We start from the raw sequence: 20,066 nt of genomic DNA on the forward strand, positions 1-20,066 counted from the left end.
TCTGCTCCTGTAGCCTTCTGTCTGTGTGTTCTCTCTCTCTCCTTCTCTCCCTCCCTCTCTCTCTCTTACCCTCCCCCTCTTTCCTCTCTTTCTCTGATGGAGATGAATGGAGGTATATAGAGGCCCTTAAGGTGGCCAGAATTTTTTTCCGTTAAGAAATGAATGGTGGATATATATAACACAGTTGTGTTCTGTCTGAGACCCATTCATTTAACAAACGAGTTTTATGTTAATGTAATTAGAGAGAGAGAGAGAGAGAGAGAGAGAGAGAAATCCAGTGAAAAATATACATAAATTAAGAAAAATATATGTTAGAAACAGAGAGAATAAGAAATGTGCAGAGATAGAGAGAGCAGTGAGAGATAGAGACAGAGCACTGTGAGAGTAAAAGAGACAGAGAGCAGTGAGAGTGAGCGAGAGCATGTGAGTGTGTGAGAGAAACAGCAGTGAAAGAACGAGAGAGAGAGAGAGAGAGAGAGGTGAGGAAGGGAGAGAGAGAGAGAGAGTAGTGAGGGAAAGAGAGAGAGTGTGTGTGTGAGAGAGAGAGATAGAGAAACAGCAGTGAGAGAACGACAGATAGAGAGAGAGAGTAGTGTGTGTGTGTGTGAGAGAGAGAGAGAGAGATATGAGGGAGGGAGAGAGAGGGAGTAGTGAGGGAGGGAGAGCGAGAGATAGGGAGAGAGTAGTGAGGGAAAGAGAGAGAGAGAGAGAGAGTGTGTGTGTGTGAGAGAGAGAGAGCAGTGAGAGAGTGAGAGAGAGAGAAAGCAGTGAGAGAACGACAGAGAGAGAGAGAGAGTAGTGAGGGACAGAGAGAGAGAGAGAGAGAGAGAGAGAGAGAGAGAGAGAGAGTGTGTGTGTGTGAGAGAGAGCAGTGAGAGAGTGAGAGAGAGAGAAAGCAGTGAGAGAACGACAGAGAGAGAGAGAGAGAGAGTAGTGAGGAACAGAGAGAGAGAGAGAGAGAGAGAGAGATTTGACTGATTAATAAATAAAGAGTTGTTTGATTTGTCAGTTGACTGATTAACTGGTTGAGTGATTGATTTATTGATTGGCCACTGATTAAACAATTTATTAAATGAATGGAAAACTTAGTGACATTTGATTGGCTAAATCACGTACTTGATTATGGATTGATCTGACAACTGACATGATTTAAACGATTTTTAAATTGATCTATTTATTGACAAAATTATTCATTTATTCATAATGATTCACTGAGTCACTCGATTAATGATTCATGTGGGAGTGTTCTATAGTATTCTTCCACAGAACTCAGTGGGTTCATTGTGTGTGTGTGTGTGTGTGGATAATGCAGGACTGTGTGACCTATACTAGGAAGCACTGTTTGGATGTGTGTATAAATGTGTGATTATGTTATTATTCTGAGCCACTGCTGCAGTGTAAGGGAGACCCCTGCTGGACAGGAAGTACAGGTCAATGAAGAGACACACACACACTGAGAAAGGGGGGGGGCTGTGTGTGTGTGTGTGTGTGAGAGAGAGAGAGAGAGAGAGAGAGAGAGAGAGAGAGAGAGAGAGAGAGAGAGAGAGAGAGAGTGAGTGAGTGAGTGAGTGAGTGAGTGAGAGAGAGAGAGAGAGAGAGAGAGAGAGAGAGAGAGAGAGGGGGGGGTGGACTGTGTGTGTTGTGTGTGTGTGAGACAGAGAGAGAGATTGTGTGTGTGTGTGTGTGTGTGTGAGAGAGAGAGAGAGAGAGAGAGAGAGAGAGAGAGAGAGAGAGAGAGAGAGAGAGAGAGCGAGAGAGACTGTGTGTGTAAGAGAGAGAGAGAGAGAGAGAGTGTGTGTGAGAGAGAGAGAGGGAGAGAGAGTTGGCCTTGGATAAGATGGCCACTCTCTGTAGTAAATAATAAAGCATACTGAATTTGTATTTGAGTTAATTACCTTGAAATGGTTTAGTGAAGTTTATTCTCTTATTCTCTCTCTCTCTACACACATTTAATTATTGTTATTTTTTCTCCAATATCCTGTGTTAATTATACAAATGTTTATTACAAAGGTTTATCTTAGAGATGAAAGTTTGCCTGGCAGGAAGAGGTTTTGGTGAGACACCATGACATGCACGGCTGAGTGCTGCACCATTTCTGTATTATTATTATTATTATTATTAGTAGTCGTAGTAGTAGTGAAAGGTCCTTTTTTGTATTTTCTATCTGTAGTTACAAAATTATTCCTTGACACATTGATACATTAAAATGGCTTTACTGACAGGAAATGGAATCAGTTTAATAAATGAAGAGTTTTGAGGGAATGGCACTCTGTGACCTACGTGGGGCAGTATGGAGTGGGGAGTAGGGATTCAGGAGTTATTTTAGGTTTGGCCTTTTCCCCTAAGTTCTGTCTAAGAACATCCGCTCACACCATTTAATTTCCTTTCATTATACTGAGAATTTCCTCTGGATAAGAAGTCAGTCTAGATTAGAAGTCAGTCTGGACCAAAGAGCATTCTGGATACTTAATCAGTCTAGATTAGATGTCAGTCTGGACCAAAGAGCATTCTGGATACTTAATTAGTCTAGATTAGATGTCAGTCTGGACCAAAGAGCATTCTGGATACTTAATTAGTCTAGATTAGATGTCAGTCTGCAGCAGAAGTCAGTCTAGATAAGACATCTCTCTGGACCACATGTCAGTCTAGATTAGATGTCAGTCTGGGCCAGAGGTCAGTCTAGATTAGATGCCATTCTGGACCAGAGGTCAGTCTACATTAGAAGTTAGTCTGGGCCAAAGAGCATTCTGGGTAATAAATCAGCCTAGATTAGATGTCAGTCTAGATAAGACATACGTCTGGACCAGATGTCAGTCTAGATTAGAAGTCAGTCTGGACCAAAGAGCATTCTGGATACTTAATCAGTCTAGATTAGATGTCAGTCTGCAGCAGAGGTCAGTCTAGATTAGACGCCAGTCTGGGCCAATTAGCATTCTGGATATTTAATCAGTCTAGATTAGACGTCAGTCTGCACCAGAAGTCAATCTAGATAAGACATCCATCTGGACCAGATGTCAGTCTATATTAGAAGTCAGTCTGGACCAGAGGTCAGTCTAGATTAGACGCCAGTCTGGACCAGAGGTAAGTCTACATTAGAAGTTAGTCTGGGCCAAAGAGCATTCTGGGTAAGAAATCAGCCTAGATTAGATGTCAGTCTAGATAAGACATACGTCTGGACCAGATGTCAGTCTAGATTAGATTTCAGTCTGGACCAGAGGTCCGTCTAGATTAGATGCCAGTCTGGACCAAAAGTCAGTCTAGATTAGACACCAGTCTGGACCAGAGGTCAGACTATATTAGAAGTCAATCTGGACCAGAGGTCAATCTGGATAAGAAGTCAGTCTGGATAAGAAGTCAGTCTGGATCCGAGGTCAGTCTATATTAGAAGTCAGTCTGGACCAGAGGTCAGTCTGGATAAAAAGTCATTCTGGACCAGAAGTCAGTCTAGATTAGACATCAGACTGGACCAGAGGTCAGCCTATATTAGAAGACAGTCTGGACCAGAGGTCAGTCTATAGATTAGAAGTACTTCCCAACAAGAAGTCCATCTGAACGAGAAGATGAGAATGTCCACTGGAAACCAAAAATCAAATTCAATACAAATTCAGCAGAACTGCCCCAATGGGTCCTGGTCACCCTCTGCGTTTGGTCAGCTAGTATCTGTCCGCTAAAGGCATTCCAGTCTTCTATCGCAGAGCGGAACATCGGCAGGCTCCTAATTAGGACTGTAATGGCCCAAAAGCCTCTGAATCGCAACCCGAGGGCATCTGCTGTGGTCACTACTCTTAAATCACTGGCCAATGGGCTTCCAGAGAAGCAGGGACCCAGGAGAGATTGATGCCCACCAAAGTGAACCTGATTTAGACTCTGACTGGCCGCATGGTCTGTGAGGTCAAGTTTAATCACGTCAAAAGATTTGTGAACGTCAACATCTGAAATCAAAGGCGATGAAATTCTTAAGGTGGCTCTCCATTTTAGCTCTTAAGGTGGATCTCATAGTCAACACTTAAGCTGCACAAAGCTATGACAGAAACCTAAAAGTCAATCTCAAATTACACGTGAGGCAGATCTCCAAATAAAGCCTTAAATTCTTAAGGTGGATCTCAAAGCAATGTCTTAAGGGAGATTAACTATGCAGACCTTGAATGACGATGACTGAACCCTTAAAATTGAGTTCAAACTTAAAACTTAAGGTAGATATCCACAAACAGTTCTTCTAAAGGTGGATCTGTAACCGCACAGGATCATGACTGGATCCTTAAGATGGCTCTTCAACTAAAGTCCTAGCGTTAATTTTAAAATCCAACTCATGGCAGACAACTCTCAAGGTTGATCTCCAATGCTCCAATGTAGGGTTTAAGCTGGATCTACAATTTACTACTAATGTAAGTCCTCAGTTATTAATGTATATATTTGAAAACAATTCTCCAACTAAAACCTACATTCAGATCTTTATCTGAAACTCTTAATGTGGCTCTCCAACTAAAGTTTTAAAACATGTAAAACCGGAGACCCATCACTGACTGACCTCTTGAAGTGGATTTCCTATGAAGATCTTAAGGTGGATTCACAATCTGACTATTAAGATGGAAGTTCAAACTGAAATCAAGGCAGTTCTCCCACTGAATCTTTAAGGTGGATCTCCAGCTAAAATGTTAAGTCAGATCTTCAAGAGACAATTTGAAGCTGGATCTCCCACTGAGCTTTTAATGTGGATCTACAAGAAATGAGACCATGAATGCTCAGGCACTCCTTCACTTAAGGCAGTATTTGGAGTGCTCTGCCTGCTGTATGTTCCCATATGGCAAGCTCATCCAGTCAGAAACCTACAATTAGCACCTGCACAGCTGCTGACCATCACCGATGCTAAAGTTTAACATTGTCCCTGAACTGGCCATGCTCTCCATCACCCAGCGGTCAGCACGGGACCGGTAGTAAATGTAGCTCTGTCCAGCTTCCAGCTGTGCTGCAGACCGTAATACAGACAGACTCTCAGAGCCATGAAATGATTTAACATTTTAAAGCCATAACAATTAAGTGTTCAAGTTTTCACACCACACTCTAATAGTCTACAACGAACTCCGCAAGTTTCCAGCTGAGCAACGAGGGACCAGACCCAACTGAAATCCCCTCTCTCTCTTCTTCAACAATTCTATCTTTCGCCCTTTTTCTACTTTCACTCACTCACTCTTATCTCTTATCTTATCTTATCTCTTCTCCTCACTCTTTCTCCCTACAGCCCATACTTTCTATTCTTCATCTTCTCAATCCCTCATGCCCTTTTTTGCCTCTCACTGCCCACCCTTTAATCTCTTTATCTCTCTCTCATCCCTCACTCTCCCTCTTTTATTACATCCTCCCTCAATACCCTCTCTCACACTGTGCCTGTTCCTCTCACCCTGCCATTTCTCCTCCATCATCTCTTCCTCTCTGTCCCTCACTCCTCACTGTCAGGTTATTCATTCACTCCATCCACTCTTCCTCATGTGCTCTCCATTCTTCCTCACTCATTCCATCCCCTCACTCCTTCTCCTTCTCCTGTGAACCCTCTCCTGTCCCTTTTTATTTCTCTCTCTCACTCTCTACATCACTCTGAGGAAAGATGCAGCACTTGTCCATAAAATATATGCCCCCTCCAAAAAAACTGAGGCCAGCCCCCCAGCGCGCGCGCACACACACACACACACACACACAGTTCTTACCTTGAAAGCCGAAAAGTGCGAAGAGCGCGGGGATCCAGAGCGCGTGTATCCACAACAGACTCATGTCCTCTCGCCTTGAGACAAACAGCCAATCACCGGACGGCCTCGCGAGCCCCGCAAACAAACAAACAAACAAACAAGCAAACAAACAAACCCGCGTCGTCCCTCCGTTCCCGTCGCTCGCGCCTGTCCTACAGACCTCTCTGGCTCGCGCGTGAGGCAAACACAAAAGCGACAGCTCCGAGGGCGGATGGCTCGCGCTCCTCCGAGGCGACTGCAGCAGAGCTCTCTCTCTCTCTCTCTCTCTCTCTCTCTCTCTCTCTCTCTCTCTCTCTCTCTCTCTCTCTCACACACACACACACACACACACACACACACACACGAGGAAAATAGAAAAGCGCGAGGCTCTGTGGTAATGGAGTGTCTCATAATTTTCCGCGGCGTTTTGGCGCCACCTGCCAGCAGCTTTGAGCACAGAGCCAAAGAAATCATTCAGGCACACACATTGAAACAATACAAAAGCTATATATATATATATATATATATATATATATATATATATATATATATATATATATATATATATATAGTAGAATACACACACATATATACCATGCTATTATAAACTAAATAATGGCTCCGGCCTGATATGGATCACCAGCTGTGTCCAGCCATAGACACTGTACAATTAGAACCACTGTGAAACCAGCTGGTGTCCAGTAGGCACATCCAGAGTTGGCTAATTGCTGTGGTCCAGACACATGTGCACTCACTATTCGGACATTTCAGAGATCCAGAGGTCCTTTTATATTTGTGAGCGCTAATGAGTTGTTTGTATCATTCGGGGAAATGGAGAACCTCAGATGTCTTGTCAGAATCAGCTAGATTTTAATAAAGTGTCCAAGACTGTGATGATTAACTCAACTAAAAGCCTGTAGGGACAGTTCTGTGGACATTATACTGAAGACTTAAGGCTTCTGCATTGACTCAAAACAATCTATTCTGTAGCTAGGGCTGAACTTCAAATACATTATGTAAAATACAAAGTAGCAGCACATTGTATTGTATGGTGCTAATTGGAACAAAGCATAATTTACATGCAGTGCCTGAAAGAAAAAAATATGAAGCCTGCACTTTTTTCAAGCCTGGTTCCTGCTCATTTTAGGGAGTTATTGTTTTAGACCAAAACTGCTTGAATACATGCACAAAATAGGCTGCGAATTGGACACATGGGAGTAGAAGTCCTCTTCTCAGGAGTCAAAAGGAGTGGAATGTGTCACACAGAGGAGGACAAGTGTAAATTAGTGAATCGTTTACAGATTCTTCATAGCTGCGTTCCATCAAGGAGATGATTACTCTCAAACTCGGGCAAATTCAGCCAACTGCGGCATTATGGAGCTGCGTTTAACACCGCAGGCTCTCTTATCTCCCGCCGAAGTGTATGAGATCATATCTCAGCTGTTAGATCCTATCTCTAGATTAACAGCATCTCTTGACATCACAGAACCTCATTAGAGTCCACGGGAGTTCCAGCGTATTAATGGATATGGAAGGCAGTGGTTGATGACGTGTAAGAAATTCAAAGCTGAACTGACTCTATATGTTCAACAGACTATTCATGGCTAGGCGTGTGATCTCTGGGGGTAAAGACGGTTGTCCTCATGAAAGAGCTGGACGTAGAGATGTTAGTGGCATTTAGCTTTTACTTTCCCAGCTTGGTGGCACTGTATGGAAAGTGGAGACTTAGATTATTGGTGGAAGTTGGTGTTGGGGCAATACCCCACCCTCCACCCCTCGTTCATGTTTGCTCAACTCATCTCGTGCCCTCTAAACTCACCCTGGCTCCAGTGCAAATCCCTTTAGAAAACACATTGATTTAAACAGCTCTGTTATTAAAAGTGAGTGTGCATTTCTGACCAGTTTTTCAGGTATGTTCTGAAAATCCTGATGCTGTGAAATCTGCCAGGTTTCTCAGTGATTAACAGAATCAGTGGCAATGTGGAGTTATTGAAACGTACCTCTGTTCCCAGGGTATTCAACAAGCACGTGATTTAAACCCTGACCCAAGGGACAGAGGGACTATCTGCTGAAATCCCTCTCCTTGAATAGTTCCTTCTTTTATATTTAAAGACACGCGAATGTCGACTAAATCTCTCATTACAGGCCTAGGTAGGTCTTTTCTTCCCTTAAGTGCTGAAGCTGTGTAATTTTAGATCAGCACCAGGGCTTTCTCTTTAGCTCCAAGCTAAATTCAGTTTTTTTCAGCCGCTCTCTGCATAGCTCTCCTTTGATTTCCTTCCTGAAAGCGAGTTATTGTAGAGGAAGCCCCGCTAATCAATTATCCCGAAATTACCCAGGACTCTGAAGTCCTCAGCCCAGTCGGGTGTACGGTACTTTTGGAACGTTTCCAGAACTTAAATATGAAGGATGTTCTGACATTCTGGGCATTTGTGGTAATTAAAGCATGCTAATGTTTACATTGGAATATTTAGGGAGACTATAAAACGTCTTAAGGCTGTTTACAATAAAATAACAACGGGAAACTTGAAAAATAAAAAGTTCACAGTGCATATTTTCTTAGGACCCCACAGAGCAGGAATGATTTTGCCTGGTGTGTCATACTCAGTGCTGCAGTGACACTGAGCTGTTGGTGTGGTAATGTGTGTTGCACTGGTTTGAGTGCATCAGGCACAGCAGTGCTGCTCAAGTTTTTAAACTATGTCCACTCACTGTTCACTCTATTGAACACAATTACTGTGTTAGTTGGTTCGTCGTGTAGATGTAAATTCAGAGACAGTAGGTCATGAGGACTTTAGGTTCCAGGTAGGTTCTGGGCACACCTTGACCCTAATCAGGATGTTGTGAAGCCATTATATTTGGCAGAGTATATCTCAGTGGTGCCCTGTGAAGGACTGGCGCCCCCTCCAGGGTGTATTCCCGCCTTGCGCCCAATGATTCCAGGTAGACTCTGGACCCACTGCGACCCTGAACTGGATAAGCGGTTACAGATAATGAATGAATGAATGAATGAATATCTCAGTGGTGGCAATGCAGAGCAAACCTGCTCAATACCTCACACTACACTGAAACCTCCGTACATCTCCACAGTGATAAAATTGATGTTCATGAAGGTGGGAGGGTTGGGGACGTGTTAATGTTTGAACCGGGGCAGTCACACAGGGAAAGGCTGAGTTCTTGGCTGAAAAACATACAGCTCCTTGAGGCTTAAGGCTCAGGAAAACAATGGAGAAACGATGTCTTCTTAGAAGCAAGGGTAGCGACATGTTGTGAATAATTCAGCACCTTCACAAGGACATCAACTTCTCTGTATGCACAAATATTTAGTTTGTGTTCTGCCACGTCCCTCTTTGAAACCAGTTGGGGGCCTGGATCTGTAATTGCCGATATTTACAAAGTGGTTATGGCACAGCTGTGGGTCTGGAGAAGAGAAATCCACTCTGGTGACACACAGCAGGAACAAAACGTGCCCTCGGACTAGTGTTTAAAAATAATTCCTAGTGTGAAAACAGTCCTTGTTAACATTGTGTGCCATCATTAAGCAATTCAAGCGCAGGTAACACGGCTGTTGTTTGGTAGCAGGCACTAGTTCCCACCTGTTACCTACAGTCCCCTAGGCACATTTGGTGCTGCCAACCTGGAAGGGAGAATGTGTCATGATTCCTCTGAGTCGTATGATGTCAGCCAACCTATGTGCACTTGAAGGAGAACTCTAACTGCACTGTTGGCCAATACATGCTTGCTCTCACAACCAGTGGACAATCCAGTGTCCTTACTTGAATTTGTTTTTCCGCCTTAAATGCTGCAACATTTTGATGCTACACTCATTGACATATGCAAATGATTACACCTTTGATGGGATTAGACACAGGGTATTGCAACAAGAGGGTGTAAGAGATCTTCACCCCCTGTCTTAGAAAAGGCTCACAGAGGCTACCCTTAGGTAGTGTGTCTCTTGAGGAGAGATTATTTATGGCTAAACGTCTCTACAACACACTCTGAGACATATTGTCCAGCTGATAGGCTTTGAGAGGATGCATCATTGTATCAAAAGAAGCAGGGTGGTGGTTTCGATGAATTGCTTAATATCTAGGACATTCTGACCAAGAAGTTACAAGGTGTTGAGAGCGATCTTGTCATGAATGAGAAACCTGGACTTCTATAGACTGATGGCCTGATCACCAGATTTATTACCCATTGAGCACATATGGGACCAGCTGAAAAGCCAGCTTCTGCAACCTATGAATGTGCAAGATCTACAGGCCCAGCAGCAACACCTGTGGGCAAATATGGTGTAGGATATCATAAGGACCCAACCTTATCTCATCTTGTATCCAGACTAGAGGCAGCCCAACAGGGTACTAGAGCCTCCTTTCAATTGTACAGTTTCCTCCAAAAAAAATCATTTCACTGCATTATTAGAGTCTCTTACATATATCACCATTACTTTCAAACATTCACAAAGTTTCCAACAATTCCAACAATGCCTTATTGGTGCATTATTATAAGATGGCTGCCCCTGCTATTCCACCACCACAATACAGGCTGTGCAGACTTTCTAGGAACTGACTAATAAAACAATCAGCCACTGTGAAGAAGTTGCACATGAGTCATGATTTACTTTGCTCAATGCCAAGTGTGAGATAGAGTGGCATCTTTGGATCTGTGTTCTCTTTATGCAGTACTTTTGGGCTGATCTTCAGTGGCAGAACTAATCCTCCAACATCAGCTCCTGACCTCAATAATTCTCCATCAAGGCTGCCACCAAAATCTCTCAGCAATGTTCTATGCAGTGTAAGCCTTCCCAGAGGGTTAGGATTGCGACTGAGGCAGTTTTCCTGATGAGGCTTCTGTGTACTTGTCTGAGTACTGGATCAGTTTTGCACCTGACGTGTCTTTTTGAGAAAGGCAGAACATTTGCTCAGGGATTGGTCTTCGGTGTGATTACACTGTGTGGGTGGAAGACAGTACGTGTCCCTAGGACAAGGCGTTATAATACACTGTGATTGTATTGTTTTTCAGCCATATCTCAGCTGGGTATGAACCATAATGAATGGGTGGAGGAGAAAGAGAAAGAAGAGGAGGATAATAATAATACTAATTATGGTGATGGTGATAATGAGGGTTCTGTGAGAGATGCTGCCAAGAGAGGTTTTAAATCAATTGATGAAACACAATGGGAATCGTTTTAGGGTCAGATTCCTGGAGTTTAGATTTGGAAATTTGGATTTTTGAGTCTCAAAATACAGAGGTATGAAAACTGTATGACAGCTCCACTTCCACACTGTTTGAGACCCACCAAAACTTTTTAAAACCTTGGGAACAGTAAGGAATCACCTCAACCATCTTCAATGTCCTGCCTCCACCTGGACGATGCACCAGCAGCCAATCCACACCAGTCCCTCACTTCACACCAGCTATTAGGTAGAGAGGAGAGGACAGGACGTCACCTAGATGGTTTATTGAACATGGGGATCATCACAAGGCCAGAGAGAGTGACTTCAGGGGCAGATTTAGCCAGACATAGTGTTCCAGGAACTTCCACAGGGCCTTTATTAACCGCAGAGTGTAGGGAACTGGCCTGGATTACACAATTTATTCAGTACAGTGTCCCTGTCACTGCACCCAGACATTGGGATTCATACAGACCACAGGGACAGCTCCACAGGCCCCACCAACATCGCCTCCAACAGCCACCCAAGCCACACAAGTCTCCCATCCAAGTTTGGGGCCAGATCTGCTTAGCTTCAGTAGATCTGCACATTCTGATGTTTGGGTGCTGTGACAGCTGGATTGTTTAGCTTGAAGGGTGTAAATCTAAGCTTTGTCTCAGTTGTCTTGGGTGTAAATGTGTGTTGGGCCTTTGGGATGTGTCTTGAGTCAAAGGGGTGTTTCATTAAAATTTGTTAGGTCCAGTTAGAGTCAGGGTTCAGAACATTCTAATATTTAACTTACATTATGATCAGTGCCATTACATGTATATGTTGCTGAAGAGTGGGATTTTACCCATAAACAGGATGTATGCATATTGAGACTTCCCATCAGTTCTTATTTATAACATCACTGATTTTTCCATCCACAAGAATGTTGTCTTGAAAGTGTCCTAAATGTGATTTTATCTTGTCCTAGGGCTGTTTTTACTGTGAGGACTGGAGCCCGCCCTTGTAAGTGTCATTCAATCTTGTGGCAATGCTCATCATAATGCACAGATATGTTAGGCTGAATAGTGTCACGTGTCATATGTAGAATGTTAAATCTGTACCATAACAGAAAAGTTACTGCAATTAAAATACACACTCTGTTCAAGGTCTTATAGGTCCAGGTCTGGATAGGACAGCGTCTGGGTCAGAAGTCGGACCACAGTCTACCTACTTGTGACCCCTGCAGTCCAGGTTGAGAAATTAGTCCAAGTCCGGGTTGAGGCCTATACATTTAATGACTCATTTCAACACATTTTATTGCATGTAACCCTTTAGTCTTTACTCTGAGCCTAGCTTGTTGCTAACAGTACTCACATTCCTCAAGCAATACATTTTGTTGCTAATTTTGTAGTTTGGTTGTGAAGTGTTCAGTAAATGACCTTGTTTTCCATGTTGTTTATTATCCATGAGCTTTTCGAACACTGAGGTGACCTTTCATTGATGCCAAGAGTCATGGTGTAGTACCCATCCGGTCAATTTGTCATGTTCCAACCAGTGTTAAGACGTAGCTTGAGTGGTGAATTAAAGAAGCAAACCACAGGCAGTAATGCCATGACTGATCAGCTGTGTTCAAAGGAAGCAGTGAATTGTGTGAATTAAGTACATTTGTTTGTTGCTTTGCCCTGAATCCTTGTATTTTGTCTATAACTTGCAGATGAATCAACATTCAATATTTGTCTGGCCCACATTTCCTCCTCCTCTGATCATAGTAAATGCATTTGGAGAATGCATTTGCTCATGAATCTCATTTGTTTACTCGTTTGTGAGTTACCCAGACATTGGAAGCCATTGATCTGAGGATCTGAAACCCTTTGTGTTTCATAAACCATATTAATGCTGTTATTAATTATGCAGTGAGTGGGCTCCTATATCTTTCTGCACTGAAATGATTCATTACTCTGATTGGAAGACATTGTGCAACTAAAAGTTGAACGCACTTTGAAGCTCAGCTCAAACTCGATACTCCACACCTGAAGGATGTGGTAAAAGACATGTAGAGTCTTACTCCTGGCTCCCAGCAATATTTACACAACACATTACATAAGGTTACATTCAAAAGAGGCTTCCCAGAGTCCAGACACGTCTCCTGTGTCCCAGTAATAGGCCTCACTAGACTGTCAAACACAACTGATCACGAATCAGCAGTCCAGCACTGACACTGAGGGGTTTAAAAACTCCAGCAGCACTGCTGTGTCTGATCCACTCGCACCAGCACAACACACACTAACACACCACCACCACGTCAGTGTCACTGCAGCGCTGAGAATGATCCACCACCACATCACACCTGCTCTGTGGGGGTCCTGAGTGCTGAAGAACAGGGGGGAAAGTGGGCTACAACATATGCAGAGCAACAGATGGACTACTGTCTGTAAATGTACAACTACAAAGTGCTCCAGTGTGTTCAGTGGAGCTGAGAGAATGGACAATTGGTGTAGAATATTAGAGTGTCATTACAACGGACATGTTTCTAATATTGTGGCTAGCTTAGCTGCTCTGTTTCCCATAGTTTTCTGTCCATCTTGAGGAGTGGACTAACAGACAGTGACACACTTCAGCAGAAATAAAAAGCACCTGCCACTCTGAGGCCTTTCTCCTGCGGTCATTTGTCCATCTCCCACACTGCACTGAATAAATGAATATAAAACTCAGGTGAATTCTGGTGTGTGTGTGTGTGTGTGTGTGTGTGTGTGTGTGTGTGTGTGTGTATGTGTGATATTCACATTCCAGGTTTAAATGCAGAAGAATTCCCATCACCAACACAGTTCCACCTTTAATACACAGCATTGCTGTGAGGATTTGATGGAAGCCACCATGAACTACAATTCACAGCTCTACTATTTCATAGCCCAGTGGATTATACTCCTCTGGCTGAAACTTGCCACTAATTAATCATGTGTAATTTGCATTAGAGCTGTTCACAGTTAGTGCAAATGGAACCAGACATCTGTTGAGGACCACACCCAATGCTTCTGTAATTCCTCCCCTATCCTTTTGTTTTCATGTGACGAACAATTTCACATCCCACCGCTGTCTTTTCATGTCCCACTCTTCCATGATTGCTTCCTCCAGATGAGTTACAGGGGTCTGGGGGTAGAGGTGGTCCAGAAAATCTGCCCAGAATTTCTCCACAACCTTCTGAGTGTTCAACTTCCCACATCTCAAGTTTAGATTTATGAATTGAATCCTGCAGAAATTGTGAAATTAAGAAATATTTGAAGGTATTTCTTTCAGAACACGTTAAATTTCCATCAAAGACAGGTTATCTTCAAGCTTTGGGCTGGTGAATGTCAGACATTTGAGTCCATCAAGAGGTCTTTCAGAAATGGAGAGGTAATGATGTCGGTGAGGAATATATCGACTGCAAAAAATTGTGTTAAAACATCTCCATGTTCTGCAGAAGTCCAGAAATGACTTGTTAAATCAGATGCAACCCTTCAGATGGAAGAATCATACTCTCACTCTGAAATGTTCTGAGGTAAGTGTCTCATTTCTCAAATATGAACTCCATCTTCTGAAAGAGGCTGAATGGGGGAAAATGTAATATACGTTCAGATCGAAACTTGATCTTGCCAGATATTTCAGCAGAATGAATTAACCACAGCCTCAGACACAGCTCAGAAACTAAATTACTGGGCTCTTGCAGTAGATGTAGGAGATGTACCTTTGTATTTTACTGAAAGTTGACATCCATTGCTTCAAGGCTCATGTGCTTTGATTTGATGTTGGAATTGTTTCAAATGAAAGCTAATGTTCAAAGGAGTCCAAAATCTTAAGCTAGTTGCAGGGTAAACATCCAAGCAAAAAATTATAGCTTTGAAACCTGATTTCCAGGACATTTGAGAGCTCTCCCTGCTCCCTAAAGACTTGATACAGCTCCTGTACTTACTGACCAGATATAACTGAGTTAACATGTGTGTGCTAGGGCAGAAAGAACATTGCATCCTGCACTGTCAGAAGTAAACCGTACTGTACTTGTACAATATTGTTCCTAAAGGTACAGCAGTGGTGTTATTTGTAAACGTTCATTGCACATTTCATCTTATTTTAGAAATGCTTTTGGTTCTCTAAAAATCCTCATGTTGTTTCCTTAGAATACCATTTTAAAAGCTGAGCATTAAGAACCTCAGGACTAAATATCTAACACCATCAATTGACCTTATTTTGTTTTGCATAGCTGAATGACATCTATACCACACAGCAATGTTCTGGTGTCTAAGGTAAATCCTTTATAAGGAATTAGCAAAGAGCACTGGAACTGTGTTCTTAAGAGAGAGCAAGCTCCATCCAGTGCCCTTGGGATGAGTTGGAGTGGTGTTCCTGACCTAGATCTAGTCAACCAACATCAGCAGCTAACTTCAGTGATGTTTGTATGGCTGAGTGCCATCAAATTCACATAACAAACATATTAAGTTCATTGTTAATATATTAAAGGTAGACTTCAGGAGTGTGGAGTTCTGCTGCATGAAGTTAAGGAATGGAATCTCTGGTCTGATCGGAAGTGGCACTGCTTTTATGCTCAATGTGTTGGTGGCATTATGGGGTCTTCTGGTCTAGGCATGATGTATGGCTCTGAGAGTGTTACTCAAAGGGGACTTAGAGGCATTAGGAGGGAGAGAGAGGGAGATAGAGGGAAAGAGAGAGAGAGGCATTTCAAGAGGCAGGTAATTTGTCATTTGGCCGTCCCAGTGCATTTGGAGGGGAACGGGAAGTTTTTCTCGTATCTATCACACATCTAAGGTCCGTCCCAAACCATATGATCTCCCAAGACGAGGACATTTTTAAAGCTTTATTTTTTATTCCAACAAAAACAAACCAAATCTTTATGGAGAAAATGACCTAGTAAACAGGCAAAAAAAAAAAAAGAAAAGAAAAGTCTATTTAGAAGACACCACAAAAGAATCAAAACACTCCAGAGGGCCATCACTATAAAGCAGGTCGGTTACTGAACCCAAACTTCCAAAAACAGTTTCCAGATTCTGCTACAGCTGTACACAAACGTCCAACCGCCTACTGAACACTTCTAGTGACCTACACTCGTGAACTCCCCTCCTGAACTCAACTATTTTAAGGTGTTTGTGCAGATCACCATAGGATTAGTATCTGCATGATCAATGCCCACTCTGGTCTAGAGCTGTCTAAAGCTGCTCAGCATTGCCCTGTAGAGCAATGCATGTGTTCTCTGGAGAGCCGATACTTTAGGACAAGTTGGAGTGCCAGAACTAATCCGCCAGCATCAGAACCTGATCACACTGAATGCCATCAGGTCCTCAATATCCCAACATCTATGCTATGAATGTATTCATGTTTTGAGAGAGAACAGAGCAACCACAGTGAAGATGAACAGGACAGGTCATCTGACCGAGGTCACTCAAACCTTTGCCCCTGTACCCATCTGAATTGAGTTAGATTAGGATCGAGCTCCTTGATGAATAACAACTTCATTTCCTCTACAAACAGCAAAACCCAAAAGGCTGTGACTCAAACTTGGACAGCTCCAGTAAAGCTATTCCACAAATAAAATGAAATAAACCCCTATCCACGGGTGGGAAAGAAAAGGGCAAAGGCTGTAATTGAGTTTTTGTGACGGACTTGCTGAGCGGGTGTGCTTTGAGCAGGGATTAGCCACTAGGACTCGAGAATGAAGCGTCCTTGTGTTGTTGTGCTCGGTACAAGAGGTCAGCCAAGAGTCAGCTTCTGCAAAGATTGGCTGTGCTCTGTCTGTCTGGCGCACTCTCTATCATCTGACCTGGCTGCTGTCCGGCGTTTATCTTCAGAACCTCTTGACTCTTTGAGGATTGAGTCTGGATTGTGTTCGCGCAAGAACTTCACAATTTCTACTTTTCTGGGAAGGCTTTACATCAGATTAATGTGAGGTTCTGATGGCTGCTACAGGAGCATTAATACTGACTGACGTTAGATGATTAGTTCTGGATCACAAGCAGGTCCACTCCAAATCATTAAATATGGGGATTGTTTTACACGTATCTAGCCTACGCTTGGTATTTAGCATTGTGACTTGCCCAAATGAGTCTGGATCAGACACAGCAGTGCTGCTAGAGTTTTGAAAACCCACAGTGACACTGAGAAGTATGCAGTGCAATGGGTGGACTAATTGTGTGATTGCAATACTAAAGAGTGACCTGTATGATCAGTGGAGTTTAGAGAGTGTCAATTCCAGGTGGTAACTGCTACTGAGCTTTGTCACTGATGTGTAGAACATTATCTCAAGGCAATGTACCAAAAGTCAAAAAACATCCAGAAATGAGAGGAGGAAGTTGCCCAGGGCAGATCTGAAGTCTTGTTGTGAGATGATTGACACATGGAAGCTGAAAGATTATGCATGCCTCCGCTTACAGTTTAACAGAGTGAGTCAATCATCATAAATTAAATCCAACATCCTTTGGAGGGTTGGGGACTAAATGGCTTCTTTATCACTGACAGACATCTGTCAGCAAGCCATAGATGTAGGATTTACATTTACATAGTAATAGAAACCTCTTGCTCAAGCACCTGAATGAGAGATTGACAAGTGAAAGGGGCTCCAACTTGAAAACCCTTTATTTTTCCTGTTAATTACAATTCTGTCAACAACATGAACTGGAGGAAGTGACGGAGATGGAATCAATTGCCCGTCTACATCGGAAAATATCCTGCTTCTGTGTCTTTGCAAAAATCTAAATGAGCTCAGCATCTGGACAAGTTTGGTTCATGAAAAGTAACAGAAGAGAAGATGTAGGAAGACACAGAGGAGGCAGGGGAGAAATGGGGTAGAAAGAAGTGATACATTATCAAGTCTTCTGGGGAAACTGAGACACACACACACACACACGCGCGTGCACACACACACACACACACACACACACACACACACACACACACACACACACAGAGTGGTGGGCAGCCAGCCACAGCATCCTTGCTTTAGAACACTTCAGCCATGGATTTTGAGGGACAATAATGTGCTGTTTCTTATCACACACCCCATTTTTTTTCATATGGCCTTTAAAATGACCCGGTGATGTTTCAGAGTCGAGCCCACCTCTCTTCTCTTTTGCCTGTTATGGCGATGGTGGCTCTCTACGTCCACAGATGCACCTTTAGTTCAGGGTAGTTCATGGCTGCCTGTATCTAACTTCCAGATATGAATACTCTGTTAAATATGGCATCTTCTGATTTAGCCATGTGGTGTGTATGTTGTTTATGTTCAAATTAGTGGTGTGAGTTCATTAAAAGGTTCACATTAATCACAATGACATTCTGTGATTAGTTATGATTAATCACAACTAAAATGTTAGTATTTCTTTGTTGTTTTAGATTAGATTAGATTCAACTTTATTGTCATTACACATGTACAAGTACAAGGCAACAAAATATAGTTTAGAATCTAACCAGAGTGCAGTAAACAGTAAGTGCAGAATGTACATGTATAGATGATATAGGCATGAATATGGACAAATATACATATGAATATATTATATATTAGATAATAAGAAATATAGTTTGGCGAGAAAGACATGGTGTGCAGATGGAGTAGATAAACGCTATAAACATGATATACAATGGATATATAAATACTATAAACATGATATACAGATAACTAATTTACAGGTTGGGTTACCAAAGAAGGGTTGGATATGTTTACATTAATTGAATGTGCAGAATATGTGTAACCCATTATAATATACAATTATGTACAGTGTAAAAATAGTATACAGAGAATGTAGTGCAGTCAATGACATGATTATGGATGAGTATGTGTTTTTGGTGGACAGAGTTCAGTAAGGAGACAGCTCTGGGGAAGAAGCTGTTCGTCAATCTACTTGTCCTGGTCCGGAGGTTCCTGAAGCACCTGCCAGAAGGCAAGTGGACAAACAAACTATGAGCAGGGTGTGATGAATCTTTAAGAATGCTGCGGGCTCGATGAAGACAACATTTCTTCTGTACATCCTCAACTGATGGAAGTGAGGTCCTTGTAATTTTCTGGGCTGTATGACTCACTGTAGTGACTTACGGTCAGCAACAGTGCAGTTCCCAAACCAGACAGTGATACAGCTGGACAGGATACCCTCAATCACACAGCGACAGAAGTTCACCAGAATGGTTGGAGACAGATGTTGTTTCTTTAGCATCCTCAGAAAAAAGAGGCACTGGTGAGCCTTATTGACCAGGCTGGAAGTGTTGGAGTTCCAGGACAGATCCTCTAATATGTGTGTTCCCAAGAACCTAAAGCTGGCGACACGTTCAACAGCCATCCCGCTGATATAGATGGGGCCGTGCATGCCACCTTTCTCCCTCCTGAAGTCTATGATAAGTTCCTTTGTTTTGTTGGTGTTAAGGAGCAGGTTATTGTCAGCACACCATGTGACCAGATATTCTACATCCTCTCTGTAGGCTGTCTCATCATTGTTGCTGATGAGGCCAATCACTGTGGTGTCGTCAGCAAACTTGATCATAGAGTTGATACATGAACAGTCTTGCAGTCATGAGTGAAGAGGGAGTAGAGAAATGGGCTTAGCACCTAGCAGTGGGGCACGCCAGTGTTGAGTGTGATGGTGGAGGAGTAGGTATGGCCTGACCTAACATGCTGAGGCCTGTTGGTCAAAAAGCTTTTAAGATTGAAGATGTCCATACAAACTCCAGTGAGCTTCTTTTCACATGCTTTGAGCACACGCCTGGGAACGCCATCTGGGCCAGCAGCCTTGTGTGCATTGATAATGCTCTGTGTATTGTAGACGTTAGTAGAGGTGAGTGTGAGGGGCTGAAGGACTGCAGAAGATCTGATATTGATATCTTTCTCCCTGTTGTCTTTGTTAAAACGAGCGTAAAAGTCATTTAGCTCATTCAGAAAGGAGACATCTGCAGTTATTGGAGTGGATTTGCTGGACTTTTACTCACTGATGGTTTGAATACCCTTCCACATGTGTCGGGGATCATAACTGGAGAAGTGGTGCTCTACTTAAGCTTGTAGCAGAGCCATCTTGATGCATCTCCTCAAATTTGCCCTGGATATGCTATAGGCCTGTGCGTCACCTGATTTGAAGGCGATATTGTGGGCCTTCAGCAGAAGACACACCTCCTTGTTCACCCATGGTTTCTGATTCGGGTAAGTGGTGATCAACTTCTGTGTGGTAACCCTGTCAAT

At 42.8% G+C, this 20,066-nt stretch overlaps 1 protein-coding gene across 1 annotated transcript in view; it reads right to left on the reverse strand.

Annotated features, from left to right (window-relative positions):
• Positions 1 to 5,950, reverse strand: part of lsamp (limbic system associated membrane protein) — a 655,457-nt gene extending 649,507 nt beyond the window's left edge. The window contains exon 1 of the mRNA XM_066666770.1: positions 5,703 to 5,950. Within this exon, the coding sequence (XP_066522867.1) occupies positions 5,703 to 5,766 (64 nt within the window). The 5' untranslated portion in view covers positions 5,767 to 5,950. The remainder of the gene's footprint in view (positions 1 to 5,702) is intronic.
• Positions 5,951 to 20,066: the final 14,116 nt, after the last annotated feature.

This window comes from Hoplias malabaricus, chromosome 1, assembly GCF_029633855.1.
Source record: "Hoplias malabaricus isolate fHopMal1 chromosome 1, fHopMal1.hap1, whole genome shotgun sequence".
Lineage (NCBI taxonomy): Eukaryota > Metazoa > Chordata > Actinopteri > Characiformes > Erythrinidae > Hoplias > Hoplias malabaricus.